The 19,943-nt window shown below is 52.4% G+C and overlaps 1 protein-coding gene across 1 annotated transcript; it reads right to left on the minus strand.

Annotated features, from left to right (window-relative positions):
* On the minus strand, positions 1–4,915 carry LOC134516932 (lipase member M-like). Its single transcript, XM_063337777.1, has 9 exons — positions 4,814–4,915; positions 4,327–4,444; positions 3,670–3,868; positions 3,456–3,565; positions 3,040–3,176; positions 2,205–2,351; positions 1,671–1,742; positions 407–472; positions 1–234 (listed from the first exon to the last, which is right to left on the minus strand). The coding sequence occupies exons 1-9, from the start codon at positions 4,913–4,915 to the stop codon at positions 1–3; spliced, it is 1,185 nt and encodes a 394-aa protein (XP_063193847.1).
* Between the last annotated feature and the right edge of the window lie 15,028 nt (positions 4,916–19,943).

Raw genomic sequence — 19,943 nt, forward strand, 5'->3', positions numbered from 1 at the left:
TCATAGATTTTGCTCCATCAGAGTGATAATCTGCCTGTACATCCGCTGAGGGGCGTCCTGACCCCAATGGTGGTCGAAATGGTTCCAGTCAGGAAAGTGCTCGTGATGAACAAGGTTGGTGATGCGGGGGAGCAAGCGCTGGGTCTCCAGAGGGGGATTCACCCAGTCCTTCCCACCGCTCCACAGGGCGGTCGGCACCATCATGTCTTCTATCCTGTACAAGGGGGGAGTGGTCTGGGAGGGGAGAAACACTTCAGTTATTCGTGGGTTCTGACACTAATAGGTGGGGTGTCATGCTCCTGGCATCCCAGAGGACTCGCTTCATGCTGACCACTGGAGGGGCTACCCCCAACCTGGCTCTAGCCAGCCTCATCCTCTGCTCCTCCTTCCACAAGTGCCTATTTACCTGGTTGTACTTCTCTTGGTTCTTCTCCCCATAGTCAAACTGCTTGAACTCCCCGGTTTTGGCAGTCTGAAAGGCGGAAACAAAATGTTAACCCCGTGTGAGTAATGCCCTGGATCAGCCCTACCACGAGTACAGGGCAGCAGCACGGTCCAGGTGTGTGCTCTCTGCCCAGCACAGCCCTGGTGTCTAGGCTGGCACTTGCTGGTGCCTGTCCTGTGGGCCAGAGCGGAGAGAGAGTCCAAAAAACACCTACGTGGTGTCCCTACCTGGGATGGCGGCAGGCATCTGGGTGGCTCTGCCTTGGCCAGCCAGAAGCGCTAGGTAGCAGCTGTGGCATTTGAGACACTTTGGTCTAGGCACTTCAAAATAACTTTTATTGGTGTGACAGATGGAAGCGATGCACTTCACTTACAGAGAGAAGCAGCAATACCTTTATTGATATAAAACAGGGGTTTAACAAGGTTTGATGGTAAATGCGACAAGATTCGAGATGGCAAGGCACACTTGGTTATTTACTGCACAGAGGTCAGGGTCAGACAGAGCTGTCATGGAAACCCTCCCATTGAGTCACGAGGCTCAGAAAGGACACCCTTGCTTTCTAAACTCCTTCTCAGAGAGGAGTCTGGGTGCAGCTGGATCTAATCCTAGTCCCAGACTTGGTCAACGGTTTATACCTAAAGGATTATATGTGCACAATCAATCTTTTATATCACTTCGCTAAGATTTCAAAGTTTAGCGTGCTGCTAGTCACTTACCGAGGATCTGTTGCGGCAAGGAATCTCTCAATCTCAAGAAATAAACGTAACCTTGAGCGGGCATCCCTGCTTAAAGGGAGTTCCTGGCATGCAGCCCACTGCCGTGCAGGAGGGCTCAAAGGGCTCTTGGGCTGTTCACTATTTACGGAGGTAAGATGATTGACCTATAGTCATATTTGCATGTTGACCACAGTACCAGGGTTGCTCAAGTTAGCCCTTGCCTATTGTGTTCTTATCTGTCTCACCGAAACCACACTGAGCCCGGTGCTGCCATCACGACTAGATGCGCCCATGGTGGCCACCACAGGTGGTTGTCGCTTGGGCAGAGTTACAGGAGAGAAAGGTCAGGTTGGCACCTGGAGAGGGGGAGCGCACCGTCACCATTGGCTTTGCCTGATGCCACCTCCTTACCTGTCTCCAGGGTAAACGAAGCGGCATTGTAAAATATCATTTTCACAGATGAAAAGAAAAAGCTTTGGTTACAGTCATTATAAAATCAGAATCTCTACCTGTCCCCAGTGGAGAAGAGTTTTTACTGATGTATAGTCTGGAAAATGAGCTAGGTATACATCCAGTCGGCTCTACGGGAAAAAGAAAGTATTTTCTGAGTGAGCAGGGAATGATGAAAATCTGTCTAGGAAAAAAAATCATTCTGTCTTGTAACTGTAACGTAGATTTTGTATTCTCCAGCAGTATCGTATTCTGTTTAGAGCTAGGAGTAGCTTTTAAAGGCAAACCAGTTAACCACCACTTTAAAACGGGAATACAACTGTCCCAGTCTTTTTTTTTTTTTTTCCCATCAGCAGAAAATAAGGCAGGAGTTACCTTTCCTTTGCAGACAAGACCACAGGTGATTCTTTCCTACCAAAGTCTCCATTAGGTTTAACATCAACTGAATGAAGTCTCCAAATAACCGTTGCCTTGAACAGCACTTTTCGCACTTATTTTGGTTTTTTTATACTCATTTTTGTGTCTCATTAGCTATCTCCGGGTGTCTAGGAAAACTGGAGATGGCTGTGACCTAGAGAGGCTGATGCACCTACCACGTTCAAGTTGTTCTTGTTGTACCCGCCGATAAGGAAGATCTCATTTTCACAGACTTCAGCTGTTAGCAGGTTGCTGCATGTCTTGGCCAGGGTGGCTCTCTCCTTCCTCCCCACCAGAGTCAGCTCTTTTATTCCAAACATTGCCTGCAAGAGCGCAAGGAAACAGGTCATGGTGGGTCCTGCAATCCACATCCCCTCTCCATGAGAACCACTTGCCTCCAGATAGCGCTGACAGGCAACTCCTCAGTATGGTTGTTGACACATTTGGGCTAGCCTGCTTTCTGAGGAGGTTGACCCATGGCCACACCCAACTCTCGGAGCGACATGAAACCATCACCATCCTTTCCGTGCCATGGTGTTGCCCCCATCATCCTGATGCGTCATCTCTAAGGTACCAGCTTCCAAAGTTCAGCCCGGGATGGCCAGACTCATACCTCTGTTGACAGATGCTCCTCAGGAGCAGCGTGTCCAGGGAGAGTGCCAGCTCCCCTTCCAGCCCTTCTCCAGCTGCTGGAGCAACGGGTGGAAGGGAGGTGATGTGGGGCTGCCCTGAGCACCTCCCGGGCTACGGAACTGGGATGTGGTGAGGTCAATAAGCAAAAGCATAAATAGCAATGATAGAGAGGTATGTATATTTTAAACAGTGAAATCTGTTTGTGCTCAACTGGACAGAGAGGGACATCCCTGCTGTTTGGGATGGCCCATCTACCCACACATGTCCCCAGCGTCTGCTACAGGCATGGCCTGAGTGCACAGTGGCAAGACACAGGGGATGTGAGTTGCTGAAAGCTCCTGGGTTTCAGTAGTGACAACACACAAACACTTCACGTACCTTCAGCACCACATCTGGTAAAAATGCTATCTTTAACACGGGGCCTTTGACGTGATGAAAGGTGTAGAGAGGAGCCAGTGCAAAGAAGAGTTTGATTTTCTCAGCCAGCTTCGGCATGCTCGAAAATGCTATGAAACCTGAAAAGCAGCAAGAGATCACAACGGTAACCCCAAAAGCAACAACACTCGTGTCAGGCCTCCTGTCTGGGACACGGGGTCTAAACAAAACGAAACGATCCTGGGTGGCTGGGCAAGACGTGGCAATCCTCTCCCATGCAGAAGGGCTGAGAAGGCAGGTAGGAAAAGTGGCTGCATGAGCCAACACATTCCTGTCCCCAGCAGTCTCCAGTTTGGGACAGATGTTGCTGCCCGTCTCCCATCACATCTCCCATCACCCTGCTCCTCCTCCTCACTCACCCAGAGAGTTGCCCTGAGCGTGGCCGACATAGAACAGTTTGTCCTGCCCAGTTTGCCTTAGGATGAAGCCCACCATGGCAGGGAGGTCGTACACAGCCATCTCATGGAAGCTGGAGAGCAAGGGGAGAAGCTAGAGGAGATGCCCACTTCCCAGCCTCCCATGGGCATTGGGTGGTGGGTGCTGGCAGCCCCCAATCCTTGGTGGCCTTCTCACCTGAAATCCCAAAACTCCTCTTGGTCAACAGAAAGGTTCAGATGGCGGCGGGACCAGCTGTTGCCCCGGCTGTTTCCAATCCAGACGTCGTACCCCGCGTCTGCGAGGATGAAGCCCAGGCTGCTGTTGGGGATGTTGTCCACCCAGTTGCCACCATCTAAACTGAAACCGTGCACTATCAACACGGGTGACCTGGATCCTAAAAGACGAAAAATCGAGTACTTCACACAAGAAAGCCCCTTTCCATATAGAAATAAAATGGCCCTGTGTATATCAGTATTATTTTCTGCAGGCTGCACATTAAATGTTCCTTTCTCCAATGATTTCCCTGGCTTTGCTGGTGCTTTATTGTTTGAAGGACTTTTGCCACACCTGGCCCTGAGTTATCAGGAAACCTTGGACCAGGGCAAGGGGTTTGCTCCAGGGAACGAGCTGGGGCTCGCTGGCTCGTGCCACCCTGTCCCAGGTGCAGTGAAAAACTATGCTGAGCTCCTGCATTCCCAGGGCTCAAGGCAGCTGGACAAAAGCTTTTCATCCCCCTTCCAGCTGCCAAAACTGTGTCTGAAGGCACAGGTGTTCACACTGGCTTCCCCTTGCACACTGCCTCATCTCTAACCAAGGTCACAGCTGCCTCACCCTCGATGAAATCGAGCCCACCTGAGTTCCCAGCGTCCCCTGTGCCGTGGGGAATCCGGTTGAGGCTGAGGAAGTACCCATCCTCCGTCAGTACATCGTACTCCTCACTAGGATACCCATGGAAACGGATCTTCTGGCTCTGCAGGGACAACAGTCCAAGGAAGAGAGTGACACACTGGTGTCCATCACTCCACACCTGGCCCAATTATAGCCACTCCTGCCACCCACCCTCTCTGGTGTCATCTCTGCCTGCACACACGAGACCTGAAGGTCCATCTACATTAGAGGAAGTCTAGGGAGAGGGCAACCTCAAGCTGAGGGCATGAAGTGAATGGCACCCATGCAAAAATAGGAAACTTGGTGCCCCAAGCCTCCCAGCTGACCCCAGGTGCAGATGCCAGGGGAAGGGATGGGGAGAGCCTAGCTGGTCCCTCGGGGAGGACTTTGGGCACACCACCTGGGGAAGCCCAGGCCTCATGAGGGGTGGGTTTGACCCCTTTGCACTTACGATGTTCATGAACTGCTCGGGGTTGTCATGGCTTGCTCCAGTGCGTGGGATGGCGTTGCCCAGCCCCTGGGCCAGGCACAGGGCCACCAGCAGCAGCCACATCTTGCCTCTCTGCAGTGCCTGGGAGATAAAGGGATTGACATGAGCATGATGGTGACTGCACTGAGTTACGAGGAAATGCTGTGAAGTTCCAGCATTGCTGGCAGTGCTGCCAATACCTGCAACACGCTTTGGGTGTTTTGAACCCCAACCATGCCAGCTGCAGCACCACATGGGACTCTCTGTTTGGCACTGGGCACTCAGCAGCATCCTGCAGCTCTGGCTGCAGCCAGCTGATCAAGAGCACATAGTGGGTGTCCTTAGGGCCCCAGGGGATGCAGGGGTTGAATTGAAAAGATACCACATCTGGCCTGGGATCCAGACTTCAGGACAGGTCCAGGAAAGACCATTTGCCTGGTGACCCTGTTGCAAGAGCTAGAAAGGACTCTGCCTCCCAGAGGAGGCGTCTGGGTGCATTTTCCCAGCATCCTTACAGCATGGAAAAGTCTTCCTGGGCTGCTCAGGAAAATGGGAACACCTACCCACCGCGCACCATCATGGGGGCAACAAAAAAACCCTCACTATCACACATTAAAAAAAAAGTGTCAACTCAAGTCTTGCTCTGTGTTCAAGTCCACCAGCAACATCTTGGTGCCTATGTCTCCCCGTGCAGGTGAGGATGTCTTGGGATTAAATTGCTGTGGTTGTTGAACGAAGGAGAGGTCAGATTGTCCTATGATTCTGTAGACAAACAACATTGCTAAACCCCCTCTCCCCTACTGGCACTCGTCCTTTCCAGATGCCAAACACCAGTGGCCACAACTGCAGGCCAGATATATTTTAAGGGGCTTTTAGTCTGTAGCCCCTCCAAACTGCTTGTGGAAGGACACTAAGGACAGCAGGAAGGAAGGAATTACAGCAGCCACCTTCTCGCCAGGCTCAGTTGCACACAGACACAGGCAAGAGGTTGCAGGTCATGCCTGGGGACATCAGAGACAGAGCAAATTACTGAAATAGCCACTTCAGCAAGCAGTGTGGATTACAAGGGATCAAGAAGCCAAGCCTGCGTAGAAATTAGGAGACGCCATAGGGGCCCTTCCCATGCCAGATGTAACAATATGCTTCCCAGTGCCATTTTCCTGTTGCAAAACCCACCCCGAGTTTTCATACCAATGGTATTTTCTCGATGAGTATGTCACTTAGGAAACAGCTTCCTTCCCTTGGGTCTGCACCTTGGCTTTCAGGACTTGGCTGGACAAAACCAGGGCTGGCCTGAGCTAGCACCAGGGATGATCCTGTTCTGAGTAGGGGTTTGAACCAGAGGTCTGTAGGAGTCCTCTTCCAAAAGCCACAGCTGGACTGGATGCAGACGCAGTGGCCTTTCCCCGTTGCCTGGGCAGAGAGGTTTCCATCCCTGCTGAGCTCGGTCCCCACAGTCCACCTCCCCTACATCTGCATCCAGCCCTGCACATCATCATATGCAAGAGAACCTTCCACTGCCCCATGAGTGGCAACAGGTCCGTGGTTTCTGTGACTCACGCCTGGCTCACAACCCTGCACATTTTGTGATGAGGATTTCCTCCACCCAACGCCCCTCACCCAGCTCCTGAGCAGTGGCACTAAGGTTTCCCATATGTCTTGGGCGTTGTCGCAGTGTCATGGTGGCACAACACAGTGGCCATGACCTGTGACAAGCTGTGCCACAAAGCCCACAGATGCTAGTGAGAGCACTGACAAGCATTCAGCCACTTACAGAAGCAACTGCTTCTGGTATCCCAAGAGATTAAAGCCTTTGTGGCAAAGGAGGAAGGATTAGTCACTGCACATACCTACGGCATTCAGCAAGCACTAATAGACTCAAGTTTAGATGTAAAAACATGGTAGGAACACACGAAGACCAGCCAAAATTACAGTCCTCACCTCCTGCACCCAAGCCTTGGGGTCACACAAGTCATCAGAATTGTGTCCCTCCTCAGGTACCCAGCACTGAATGGAGCCAGCCTGTGGTGGTGCATCCCCTGTTGCTGCCCCAGCAGGGGAGGACTTGGCAGAGGAGATGCCAGCTCACTGCTTCGCAAGGGACCCACCTGCATTGCCCAGCAAGGCTTGCCTCCACAGAGCTCAGCCACAGCAGGGCCGTCTCCTCCAGCCCCCAACTGCCCATCTCCAGCTGGCACCGCTGCATGCTGCCATGCTTCAGAGCTCCAGCACCGCTTGATGGCACCCCAAGGCTCAGACCCTGAGTGCTTTGGATCACTGAGTTCAGCGGTGGGTCCTCCCACCACTTGACTCCAGCACCAAGACAAAGTATGAAGCAGAGACATCAACAAACTTGAGAAGAGCCCAACAGTGCCTTCCTCAGAAGAGGGAATGCAACGTGTCCCATCATCCAAACTCAGAACCATTAATGCAATTGGCAAACTGCTGCTCAACTGTGAGTCCCTGGGCACAGGCAAGTAGCACGGAGGAGAGCAGAGATGGTCTCTGCTCCTTCTCAGAGGTGCCATTCCTCACATATCAGCCCTGGGTAATCCAACCAAGCCAAAGCTAGAGGTGCAGGGACACCCCATGCCCCACAAAGCCAAAATGGATGGAGACCCAGGAAAATGTCTAACCACAGCCAGGAAGACTCACAGCACTGCCTCAGCTCACTGGGAAGCACCAGAGCTCACGCTTGCAAAAAACAAGGAGCTCAGATGCAGAACTGCAAAGCAGACCCTTCAGAGGACAGTTTAACTCCGATGGTGATCAAAATGCCCAAGTTCTCCAAGCATAAAATGAACAACTGAAGGGATAATAAAGCCCCTTGGCTCGGTTGGGATCCTTTCTTCCAGCAACAGCCTGGACTAGAAGAAGGGCACGCATTGCACATCAACCTGACCTGTGCTCCAGGCCCGTCCACGCAGTCAGGAGCATCGGCGGCACTGAGTGAACATGTCCTCTTGGCTTATAAAGACACATGGAGAGGTTGGGACTCATCTGTCAACATCTGAAAGCCCAGTCCCTCTCCAATCCCACCACCCGCTCTTCTTCTCCAGCCTGATGATTCAGATGTGGTATCCCAAACCCCAGAGAGCGCAGCAGCAAAGCACCACATCTTGAAGGCAGATAATGAGCTGTTGGGCAACGTCGCCACCAGTGGGAACACCCAGGCCTTGTGGCATCCTGCAATTGGGAGTTGCATTTTTGGCATATCTCTGCAGAGGGATTCCAGCCGCCTCATCTGTAATATGAAGGGCAACGTGCTCTGGGGTTGCCAGACAGGTCACCGGCTGGTCACGCTTGGCTTTCCCAGTGTAGGTACCCATTGGCAATGCATGACAACTCTGTATGTCAGCAGCAGGAACAGGGATGACCATGCTGCCTAGAGAAGGTGGCACGACCATGCTGCCTAGAGAAGGTGGCACAACCATGCCTGGGTTGAAAGGGAAGAGGCAAAGCTCACCCAGGAAAGGAAAAAGAAATACCAGGTTCACATGACACTGGCGGTCTGACTTTTATCCACGTGGAGATCCCAAGACTCAAAGTCCAGAGGGTGCAAAGTAAACCTCACTGGGGCAGGTATAACAACCAGCCCTCCTCTGTGTCCATAGACCCCTTCAAACACATGTCTTCCAGCCCCATCACCTCTCCTGCCAGGAGAGCAATGGTGGTGGGAAGGGACCTCTGGGGTCTGTATCCCAGCCTCTCACTCACAGCAGAACTATCACCAGCAGCTGTGTCTCTGTCTAGCCAAGGTGGACTCATATGACTGCAAAGCAGCATCCAGGAAAAAGCCAGGAGGAGGAAAACACGAATTAACCAGCCTGGCGTATGGGACAGTCATCCCTGAGACAGCAGTTAATGTATTAACAGTTTCTGGCCTATGCTGTATTCCCCAGCCCCCATGCAGCGCTCACTGAGAACAAGAGGCTGGGGTCCCACCTGGGTGCACTTCTCCCACAGCTCTCACAGTTGAGGCATTGGACCTCTCTACTTTCTGCCAGCTGGGGAGAACAGGACAGTCAGCATGGGAGCTGCACAAGGTCACAGCCCAGATCCTCCTTTCCTTGCACCACCCCGTGGACTCTCAAGAGCTTACTGGGAAGCTGTGACCCCCTCTTCTCCTGGTGGCATGTGGGTATTGATGCACACACCAAAGCACAGTGGCACCTGTTGCCAAGCCAGGGCCAGTGGAGCCCTGGGACAGCAGTCTCACAGTTCACACGCCCCAGTGTATTGCCTTTGACGATGGTCCCTGCATGTAAGATAACGAGATCTGAATAATTGGCTGTAAACTTTGTTTTGAAAGTCCTCTCCCCATGCCACAGCTCTGCTCATACCTTCCTTGGGCATTTACTGCCAGCCACCTCTGGAGACGTGTCTGCCCTGGCCATGCTGTTGTGCCCTTGGTTTTGAGATGCTTTTGGCTGCAATTTTCACGGCAGCAAAGACACTAAGTAAGAAAGGTTCCTCCTGCCTGGGGGTCATGCACGTCCCAGGAACCACAAGTCTGACAGGGGACTCCCGGTTGGTTCCTTGATGTGAACAAGCAACAAATGTATTTTGCCAGCAGCAGGTCTCTGCAGGACAACCAGCTTCTCAGGCTCTTTGCAGGCAGCTTCAAGTCCAAAGCCTGTGATACAACAGGTCGTCTGGGTCAGAAGAAAGCTCAGAGCAGGACCAAATTGGAACCCACTTCTTTCACATCACAACCATTCAATACTCAAGTCAGTCTGCATCATTTCCAGGGCCAAACCAGCCTGACTGGAGAAGACCCGTTTCATACACAGCGGCAGCATCTATTCCATGAGTGCTTAGCTCTTCTTGAATCAGGCCACCAGCACAAATATCACCATCTGCACTGAGAAAAGGAGCAACCTGTTCCCATGCAGTGGGAGGATCTCCATCTTACTGACTGATATGTTTGTTCAGTGCTACCAAAGCAAGTAGGTTTTGCTTTTGCACTAGATTGCTCTGAGGTGGTGACTGCAGGCCATGGAGATGTCCTGCCCTGTTTTCCACGGACCAAGCTTATCCACAGCGCCGGAAGGACAGTGTCACCTTGGCTGAAGGAGCTCAACGAATGAGTGTCCAGGTGCAGAATCAGCCCAGTAGAAGACAGAATGGGTCACAAAGTGCTCATGACTTTTTTGGGGGGATATCATCAGTGAGCAGAATATTTCCTCTGTCAGTGCAAAATATCTCTGGCTTGGATGGACCCACGCTTACTGTGGTTTTCACCAACAGAATTATTGTTTGTTTGTTTTCCTAAGTTTAAATGCTCACATGAAAGAGCAGGATGTGGCACTTTGCAAGAACTTTGTTTAATTATGGGGCCTTTGGGTGCCGTTTCCCACACCCAGCCAAGGTCCTGGAGGAAGTGGGCTGGTTCGGTAACTGTACAAGGCTGTAACCGCTCGCACGACATTTCTTTGAGCACAAATGTCATGACTCAAATACAGGGCTCAGGGTACTGATAGCACAGTCCAAGCAATCCAAAAGGCAGCCTGTATTTACCTGCAAACTTGTCCTGTAGCCTTTTTCTAGACTCTTTTGCAGTGGCTTGTGCAAACCAGAGCATGTATCTCCAGAACTTCTGGTGGATATAGCACGTTCAGCAGAGGAGGTTTAGTGTTTTGAAAAATGTGAGAGGACACAGTACAAAACCAGTCTGGGGGGGGGAGTGTGGTGGTGGTGGTGGTGTTGAGTCACCCGGGATATTGCAATGCAATGAAACCCAAAGGAAGCATAAGTATAGAAGACTTGCAGGAACACTTCCACTGACTCAAGCACCTAAAAACATCTCTGCCAGTGACCTTGCTGCTCACTGCACTCCTACTTGGACTGGATGGCCAAGTTTGCAGCTTCTCCTGCCTTGAAAACAGCTACTTAGAGATGGCAAAATACCAGGCTAAGAATGCCCTGCCCTAAGTGACATTTCAGGCAGCATGAGGCATGGACCTAATGGGGCAAAGGTGGGCATTCCTACAAGAAAAGAGAGTGAAAACCATGCTGAGAAGTGTCATAGAACAAAGTAGTCTTTTAATCATCAACTTGAGCAAGGAAAAGACCCAAGGCTCCTTTTATGCAAGATGTTGTACCTTGCACTGAAAGCCTTAACCACAGGTACAACATGAAGAACGTAAGCACAAGTATATGGTTAAGAAGTGGCAGGGAAAGCCACCAGCATGCAATACCTAGAGCAGAAGACATGCAAGATATTACTGGCTGCCAAGAAGGGGAAGATTTCACAACAGTCTCCCATTTGGGGCAAGATACTTTTGTGCTCTACCAATCCCTCAAGCATTACAGGAATGGTATTTCCTGTACCAGCATTCCTAAAATGTTGTTCCAGGAAAGGTCAATATAATAAAATATCTCTTGTCCAGTGCCCTGCAGAACAAGATGAACAGCTGGTGAAAGGTCCAGAAATACACCCAGATTTTAGGGGGAAAAAATTCTCAGCAGATGTAATCAAGCACTGGAAGAGGTGTGCAGTGTTGGTGCGCAGAGGGTCCAAAGCTCCCTCAAAACTGAAAAGGATGTAGCCTTAAAAAGTCCAATCTACTTGGAAAATCACCCTGCTTTGAGACTTGCTAGACTGGAGACCTCCAAGGTTCTGTCCGACCTAAACTATGTGCCTGTCTGAGGAAGACAGTAAGCTGTCTAAGGAAGAGCAGTAGCTCAGCAGGAGAGATGCTCCAACTGTTGATTGACACATACACACACTGTTGGACCAGAGGACTGCTAGACAGATGAGGAAGTCTACTGAGCAGAGGCTTCAGCGGGACTAACACCACAGAGGAGTCGATCAGGAGCTTTGCAAAGTGGGGATAGCCAGGACTGCTCTGCTGAGCCACCCAGCTCCATAAAGCAGGGTCCTGTGGCAGCTCAAGTGCAACAGAGGCTGTTGAAACTACGAAACAGGACACATGGGTGCGTGTGTCTGAAGGCACCCATCCCAGGAGTTAAGCAAGCATCAGTGTGCCCGAGCTCCCCAAGATCCTCCTGCTTGGGAGTGTCCAGCTGTCCTCTAGACCAGCCATTCCCTATCCAGACATCATCCTCACACGTGACAGCCTCTTCTCTGGACACCTTCTGAGGTTACAAGCTACTTGCTCCATAAGTTGCAAGCGTTTCTCCCATCAAATATGCAGCATGACTAATGCTGAGTATGTCTGCATGGGGCTCTGCAAACGTTCTGATGAGTGGTAGGTGTCTGGTGGTGTCTTAGGTGGAACAAGAGTGGTGACTGTTCCTTACAGCTCTCCAAAACCTACAGTGGAGCCACATCTGCCCAGTAGCTGCATTCAGGTGGCTGTGACTGCTGAGACCTACGTTTGGAATCATTGACAGCATCACTCCTGAATGCCATGCCTTCTGCCCACGGCACAGCTCCCATACTGACTTGTGAGGAAGTTTTGCAAGAGCTCATCTCAGCACAGAGCCTCAGCAGCAATGCCGAGACCTCTGTGGTATTCTCCCCTCCAGTACATTGCCGATGCCATAGCCTTCCTGCAGATAGAGACAGCGATGCTGGCCATGCTTTGGTCCAAAGCTCAACCTTCAGGTAACTCCAGGAGCCTGTGCAGGGCAGAGATGCTCCTTTCAGTCCAGCAACACTGGTCCAGTGACAGACCATTACAAGGCATCTGTCTCAGTAAGATGTTGACCACAAGGTTTAAAGGCTGGTGCTTCTTTTGTTCCAGGAACAAAAAGTGGCACCCGAGAAAGAGCAGATCATGTTGGCTTGCCACCTACAACAGATCAACAATTAAGTCTCTGCGTGAGATGCTGGTGAGGCATAACTGGCAACTCCCACCTTCAGGGACCTAAGGAGAAGCCTTGGGGAACCCTGGACCTGTTTCCTGTAGAGCAGAAGTTGTGATCAAATAGAGGTGATGCCTCCGTCCTTCCTGAAGGAGCTGTTTCTTCCACTGCCCTGGCTCCTGTGTGCAGACATGGTGGAGAGCCCTCGCTTTTCTGGTGGGCAGAGCAGAAGTGATAAAATTCACCTTGGAGGGAAGAGGGCAAGGGTAAGACAGACTCCAGGAACCACAGCGGGGCCAGCTCAGTCTGGGGTGGCAGTGCCAGCTTTCCCAGCACCCCAGATCCTGGGGTACCCAAACTGGTCGGGCACCTCCAAGCACTGGAAAGCTGTCCCCAGCTCCTGGGCTGCTCCGGGCAGCTCAGCCCATGGTCATGGCACAGCTAAGAACATGCTGAGGCTGGCCCTCTCGTGAGACTTGTGTCTCTCCATCCTGCCCTCAGAGTCCTTCACAGCCCTCTGCTGCTTCCCTGGGGACCTTCAGGCTTCCAGCATGCAACCTCAGCAGCTTGGCTCCTTATCAAACCAGCAGGTCATGGCTTGCTCTTAAGTCCTGAGGCTAAAGCGCGTTCGGCGTCCTTTCATTTAGGGACACGCTTGTTAACACCTGTGTGCCACACAACAGGTTGTGAGAAGGATTGCACTGTGTGCTGTTTTCAGCTGAAAATAGAGGAAAGACGTCACAGGGTAGACAGGCTGCAGAGCTGGGCTGACGCCAGCTCATCCCCAGCACACACGGGCTGGACTCAGACCACCGTGCATCGCTCAGAGATGTGGGGATGTGGCCAGGGTATGGGGGAAGACTACACCTCAGGACCATCAGGACCGTCAGGACCATCTCAGGACCATCAGGACCAACTGTTACATGGCTCCCTCTAAGGCAGATGGCAGAATCAACGAGAGGAGAAGAGACCAGGTTTAGGAATTACCTTCCCCACTGCATAAAGATAGGCTGGAAAGAGCCCTTGTATTTCGTCATTGTTCAAAGACCAAGGCACCCTGTAAAACCTGTATCCCAGCCTTGTCCCAGCCCAAAGCTGCCTTTCCCCCACCACCTGCAGCATCAGGGACAGTCTCCAGCAGTAGATATGACATGAGAGCTGTCTCCCTTGGCACCAGAGCAGGCTCAGACAGAGGAGACTCCTGAGATGCGCAGAGCTCTGCAGGCAGATCTGCACAGACCTCCTTGCAGGAGCTCTTCAGAAAGCCCATAGGTGCAACAAAACCAGCTCCTACAAGGATGTGGGTATGGACACTCCCCACCAAGGGCAGCAGGTAGAAAGGAGTTAGGCTTAGCTCTGCCCGTGTTCCCTGTGTCCTCACAGGCAGCTTCTGGCCTCCAGGCTCACCTTCGTCTACCTCAGTGGCTTGCAGCAAAGCCCGATGAGTCTTCCTTGGTCCTTCAGAAGTCCTTCCTTTCACACCCTCTCCAGAAATGCCTGCTCCCCTCCGTGCTTCTCTGCACAAGCTGTGAGCCCATGGCTCTCCCTACACCTACCTCCTCTATTTCTCCAGCCCCTGCCCCACCTCCTTAACCTCCCCTCCCGGACAGGCGCAGCTGCTCCATGGGAAGGATGAGTCCTTGCCTGGCCCTCCCGCTCCCCTCAAGCCAGAGGAGATGCATGCATAGATGCAAGCCCTGGCGGGGGGTTATTCCCTCTGCTTGGAACTGGGGAGGCCAAATCACGATGCTGTACCCAGTTTGGGGTTCCCAGGGGCTAGTGAGACACCCCCCAAATCAGAGTGAGCCTGGAGACACCCTGGCAACAGTGGGTGGAGGCCAGGGTGTGCGAGGAGGGGCTGGGGGAGCTGCGCTTGCTCAGCTGGAGACGAGGAGGTGAAGGCGGACCAAACAGCATCTCCCCCTGCCCAAAGGGGTCCCAGAGGCACTGGGGCTGTACTCTGCTCAGAGGGGCACAGCGAGAGCCCCAGAGGCACCTGCAAAAGCTGCAGCACGGGGAACCCCAGCCAGCCCCAAGGAAACAGCCCCAAAATAAGAGGGGCATCCCTGGGACAGGGCCCCGAGTGGTGGGGGTTCTCTCAGCTGAACAGGCTCAGATGCATTTCAGTGAGTTGCCTGGCAGATCCTGAAGATCGCTCACAGAATCAAGCTCTCGGCTTTTCCTCTCAGCCAGGGCAGCCACATGTCAGCACAAGTCCCTCTTGGCACATCCTCCTACTTGTGAACACCTCGCAACCTTTGCTTTGTTATCTGTGGTGAAAAGCTACTGCACATTCCCTTGAGAACACCCAGCACATGTGCGAAGGATGACACCTCCCTGGGGCTTTGTCTGTCCATGCAAAGGTGGGGTCCCAAAAATGTGCACCTCATCAAGAGGCTCAAAGAGCATCTGAGGAGGTTGCTTTGGCAGCATCTGCTCAGCCACCACTGTGTGTCCACTGGCACAATTTAAATGGTGCCCAGTGCCTTCAGCACAACCGGCATGTGCGTGGCCAATAAGCAGCAAAATCACAGCTGGAGTCAGGATGAGCTTTCCCCAACTAAGCAGAAGCTTAGAGATAATGAGGGGCCTGGGGACACTCTGGTGGGAAGGGACGGAGCCTGGGAAGATGCATCTCCAGGGCTGGACCTGCCCCTTGGCCAAGCAGCACAACCACGTCCGCACACCCCACTGCCCATGCAGGACCCTGGAAGGGGGCTGCGCTACCACTCACAGCCCAGCGTCCAGGGGACAACTGCCTCTCCTTGAAGTCAATGCCATCTTCCCACCCTGTTGCTGACCTGCAGTGGTTTGAAAAATAGCTTCAGAGGGAGGGGAGGGAGGGCTTGGACATGCGAGCAGTAAAATGGTGAGGTAGCAATGGGGATCAGCACAGACTGCACAAAACCCTGCTTCTCCCCCTAGTGACAAAGGAGCAAAGCAAACCGTGGAAGACATGCCCTGGGGCTTTGGGGTTGGGTGTTTTTTTTGCATTAACAGACTTTACACTCTGCTGCTGACAAACCCGAAAAACCCGAGTTCGGTTTTTTTGCTAAGTTAAACTCAACAGCACAGGTGCGCAAACACTAGAAGAAACATCTCACCTGCTCTGCATCAGAAAGAACACCAAAAAGCTTTATAAGCAGTTGAAAAACACAGAGAACTTACAGAGGAGCTAATTTCTCCCCCTTCTGCTCCTCCACAGCTGCAGAGTGAAGAAATGCAGAGCCAACCAGGGCATCGTGGTGATGCTGGCTGGCAGCAGCCTCTGGGGGTCTGTGATCCAACCTCAGCCCCCGTCAGGGTCAACTTCACAGCTACAACAGGTTGTTGAGGTCCTGAAATAGCAGCATGACTTATCAATGCATCATAAGGAATGTAACAAAAACACACCTCTCACCCACCTGAGGCAGCACAAGCATGGCCAGTGGCGTTACAGTTCATAACACAGATGGTGAGAGGGTTGGACCCGGCCAGACTGCCCCTTCCCATCCTTCCAGCAGAGAGGGCTCCATTCCCGCAGAGCCCTGGGTGGCCATAGCCAGCTGTAGAACCACCTCATGAGGTGGCACCTCATACTCAAGGAAGGTTGGATGACTGTTGTGGTGGTTTTTTAAACATACCAAAATGCTACACTTCCTGTGAGGGTTTGTGCAGGAGATCATCTCCCTCGCCAGTGCTTTCACAGCACCCTCTGCTGCCCAGGCTTTCTTTTTTCCTTCAGACAGCACGATCCCATGGATGACAACCAATCCAAGACATCAATGCTTACGTGACTACACAGCAGCTAGCTGAAGAGCAGGTAGCACTGAGAAATTTACGAAATAGTACATGAGATTAAAGCAGCTTTGGGCAGGTGGTCTCCTCAGAGACAGAGTCATGGCACTGAGGGGATGGAAGACTGCAGAGAGGGGAGGGCAGAGTCACCAGGATGCAGTGTCCATGAGCCACCCCGAGTCTGTGGACCCACCTCAGGGTCTTCCCAGAAGTGCTGATATCTCCACAGGAAGCCCCTCCAGGAGCAGGAGGCTTTGTAAACGTTGCTGTCAAATTTATGTAAACAGAGCAGACTATTTCAGTTGGAAGGCAGCTACAATGATCATCTAGTCCAACTGCAGGAGGTGTCTGGACCTTTCTCCTGGGGCAGCCTTAAGTTTCTGCAAAAGGTGTGCCCAGGTGGAGGACCTCCTGCAGCAGATGGCTGAGATGAAGGAAGCAGCGAGGAGGTTGCATAGCATCAGGGAGGCTGAGAAGGAGATATGCAGCCGGTTAGGACCAGCAGGAGGAAGAGACTGCCCGAAGACTGAGGTGCCCTTGCACAACTGCTTCGCTGCTCTGCAGGCTGAAGAGGGCAGACCCACTGCATCAGGAGAGGCGCTGCAGCTGGATAAGGCAGCCCAATTTGCTTGTGTAACAACCAGCACAACTAAGAAAAGGTGATGGGTGACAGCTGTGGGCAATTCTCTTCCAAGAGCCACAAAAATACCAAAGCTCATACAGTCCTCTATTGTTTCGAGTGAGCACCAGTGATACAGCCAAGAGCAGCCTGAAGACTATCAAGAAGGATTATAGAGCCCTGGAAGCAGCAGTCGGGGACTCTGGGGTACAGATACTTTTTTCATCGGTCCTCCCAGACAAAGGGAAGGGGGTTGATAGGGACAATTGAACCTGTCAAGTCAACAAAAGGCTACAGGACTGGTGCCACAGCCAAGGGTTCGGCTACTTAGACCATGGGACTCACTTTGAGAAACCTGGTCTACTGGGGCCGGATGGGGTCCACTTGTCAGAAAAGGGGAAGAGCATCTTTGGTCAGAGGTTTGCCAAGCTCTTGAAGAGGGCTTTAAACTAGAGTTGCTGGCAGAGGGGAACCGCAGTCCATCCCACGCCTATCAGTTTGATGCCAGTGCCAGCAACAGGTGCCCACAGCCTGGAGAAGGGTCCCAGCTAAACTGGAGTGCAGCGCAAAGGAATTCCATCTACTCCAGCCAGTAAGCCAGCTTCATCGGGGGCCCAACTTAAATGCCTCTATGCAAATGCATGAAGCATGGGGAATAAACAGGAGGAGTTAGAGGCATGTGCAGGGCTATAATCTTATTGGCATCACAGAGACATGGTGGGATGGCTCCTATGGCTGGAGTGTTGCAATGGAAGGATACAGGCTCTTTAGGAAGGACGGGCAGGGGAGATGAGGACGGGGTGTTGCCCTCTATGTCAGTGACCAGCTGGACTGCATGGAGCTCTGCCTGGGGATGGACGAGGAGCCGACCAAGAGATTATGGATCAGAATTAAAGGGAGGGCAGGGACAGGTGACATTACAGTGGGGGGGTCTTGCTACAGGCCACCTGACCAGGAAGACCGAGACAATGAGGCCCTCTATAGACAGATAGGAGAACCCTCACGTTCACAAGCCCTGGTCCTCGTAGCAACTTCAACCAATATCTGTTGCAGGGACAACACAGCAGGGCATAAGCAATCCGGGAGGTTCCTGGAAAGTGCTGATGATCATAGAATCATCAAATCACAGCACGGTTCAGGTTGGAAGGGACATTAAAGATCATCTAGTTCCAGCCCCCTGCCCTGGGCAGGGACACCTCCCACCAGACCAGGTTGCTCCAAGCCCCATCCAACCTGGCCTTGAAGCCCTCAGGGATGGGGCAGCCACAGCTTCTCTGGGCACCCTGGGCCAGGGGCTCACCACCCTCACAGCAAAGAATTTCTTCTGATATCTAATCTAAATATCCCCTCTTTCAGTTTAAAACTGTTCCCCCTCGTCCCATGGCTCCCTTCCCTGATGCAGAGTCCCTCCCCATCTTTCCTGAAGCCCCTTTAGGTACTGGAAGGGGCTATAAGGTCTCCATGGAGCCTTTTCTTCTCCAGGCTGAACAACCCCTGCTCTCTCAGCCTGTGAGAGAGGTGCTTCAGCATAGGTGCTCCAGCCCTCTGAACTTCCTTCTCCGAGTGAAAGAGGAGCCAGTGAGGAGAGGTGCTATTGTGGACCTTATTCTCAGCAGCAAGGAGGGGCTGGTGGGGAATGTGAAGCTCAAAGGCAGCCTTGCCTGCAGTGACCACAAGATGGTGGAGTTCGAGATCCTGAAGGCAGCGAGGGGGGCGCACAGCAAGCTCACTACCCTGGACTTCAGGAGGCCAGACCTGGGCCTCTTGAGGGATCCGCTTGATAGAGTACTGTGAGATAAAGCACTGGAGGGAAGAGGGGCCCAAGAAAGCTGGTTAATATTCAAGGCCTCCAAGCTCAGGAGCAATGCATCCCTACTGAGAGGAAGTCAGGCAAAAACACCAGGAGGCCTGCACGGATGAGCAAGGCGCTCCTGGAGAAACTCCAATGGAAAAAGGAAACCTACAGAGGGTGGAAGGAAGGACAGGTAGCCTGGGAGGAATACAGAGAAATTGTCCGAGCAGCCAGAGATCAGGTTAGGCAAGCTAAAGCCTAGATAAAATTAAATCTGGCTAGGGACATCAAGGGCACCAAGAAAAGCTTCTGTAGGTATGTCAGTGATAAAAGGAAGACTAGGGAAGATGGATTGTGCTGTGGTGCTGAGCCCAATGAGCCCCCTATGCCGTCTCTCTTGTTAGCTGGTCCTTGGTATGCATTGCATGCTGCATCCCTTTCCCATTCAGGGTCCGATGCTGGGCTGAGCTTGCGGCTGCCTGGTATAAATTCCTTCTGCAACCTTCCGCCTGGCTGGGGATGCCAATGACGTCCAGGTGACCCATAAGCTGCAGGCTGCAGCACGCACAGGTCTGCCTTTCAGCAGACGGCAGATAAGCCTGCCAGCAAGAAAATGCTGACGCTTTAAGACCTGATCGTGGCTTTTTTTCCTGACTCGCTCATGCCTTAATGGTCTGTGTAGTAATTCATCCCAAAATGAGGTCATTCTCGGGGCTTCCCAGCCTGATTTTATCAGTGCTGGGGGAGAGGTGGGTAGCATCCCTGGCTTGCACTGGCAATGTCAGATACCATCTGCAACTGGTGCAGAGAGGGGTGAGGGGACACAGGAGGAGAGAGGCAGGTCTGCCTCCCAGCAGCGCACAAAGCCTCAGCAGATGTGTGGAAACCCGTCTGGAGAGTGTCCGCCCCACAGCAAGACCCGTGCCATGGTCTGCATGCTGGAAATCTCTGGGAGCACCTTGCTGAAGGCTCAGCTCCTGCTTTGCTCTCTCTTTCTCTCTCAGACTCAAGTAATAAGGGAAGTAACGTGGCCCCAGATTTGATGCAAGGACCAGGAGTTCCACCAGGAGCCTCTCTGCACTCCTGTCCCCAAAAGGAACACAAGTTACGTTGGCGTTAATATATGATGGGGGGAAGGGGGAGTGATTTCT

Source organism: Chroicocephalus ridibundus, chromosome 6 (assembly GCF_963924245.1).
Source record: "Chroicocephalus ridibundus chromosome 6, bChrRid1.1, whole genome shotgun sequence".
NCBI classification, from domain to species: Eukaryota; Metazoa; Chordata; class Aves; order Charadriiformes; family Laridae; genus Chroicocephalus; species Chroicocephalus ridibundus.

Excerpts from the sequence above, each read along its gene's own strand:
- LOC134516932 (XM_063337777.1), bottom strand. The coding sequence starts at position 4,915 with ATGTGGCTGCTGCTGGTGGCCCTGTGCCTGGCCCAGGGGCTGGGCAAC. Across the intron at positions 473-1,670 it reads CTCTTCTCCACTGGGGACAG|ACTGCCAAAACCGGGGAGTT; the intron begins GTAGAGATTCTG and ends TCCGCCTTTCAG. Across the intron at positions 235-406 it reads ACCAAGAGAAGTACAACCAG|ACCACTCCCCCCTTGTACAG; the intron begins GTAAATAGGCAC and ends CTCCCCTCCCAG.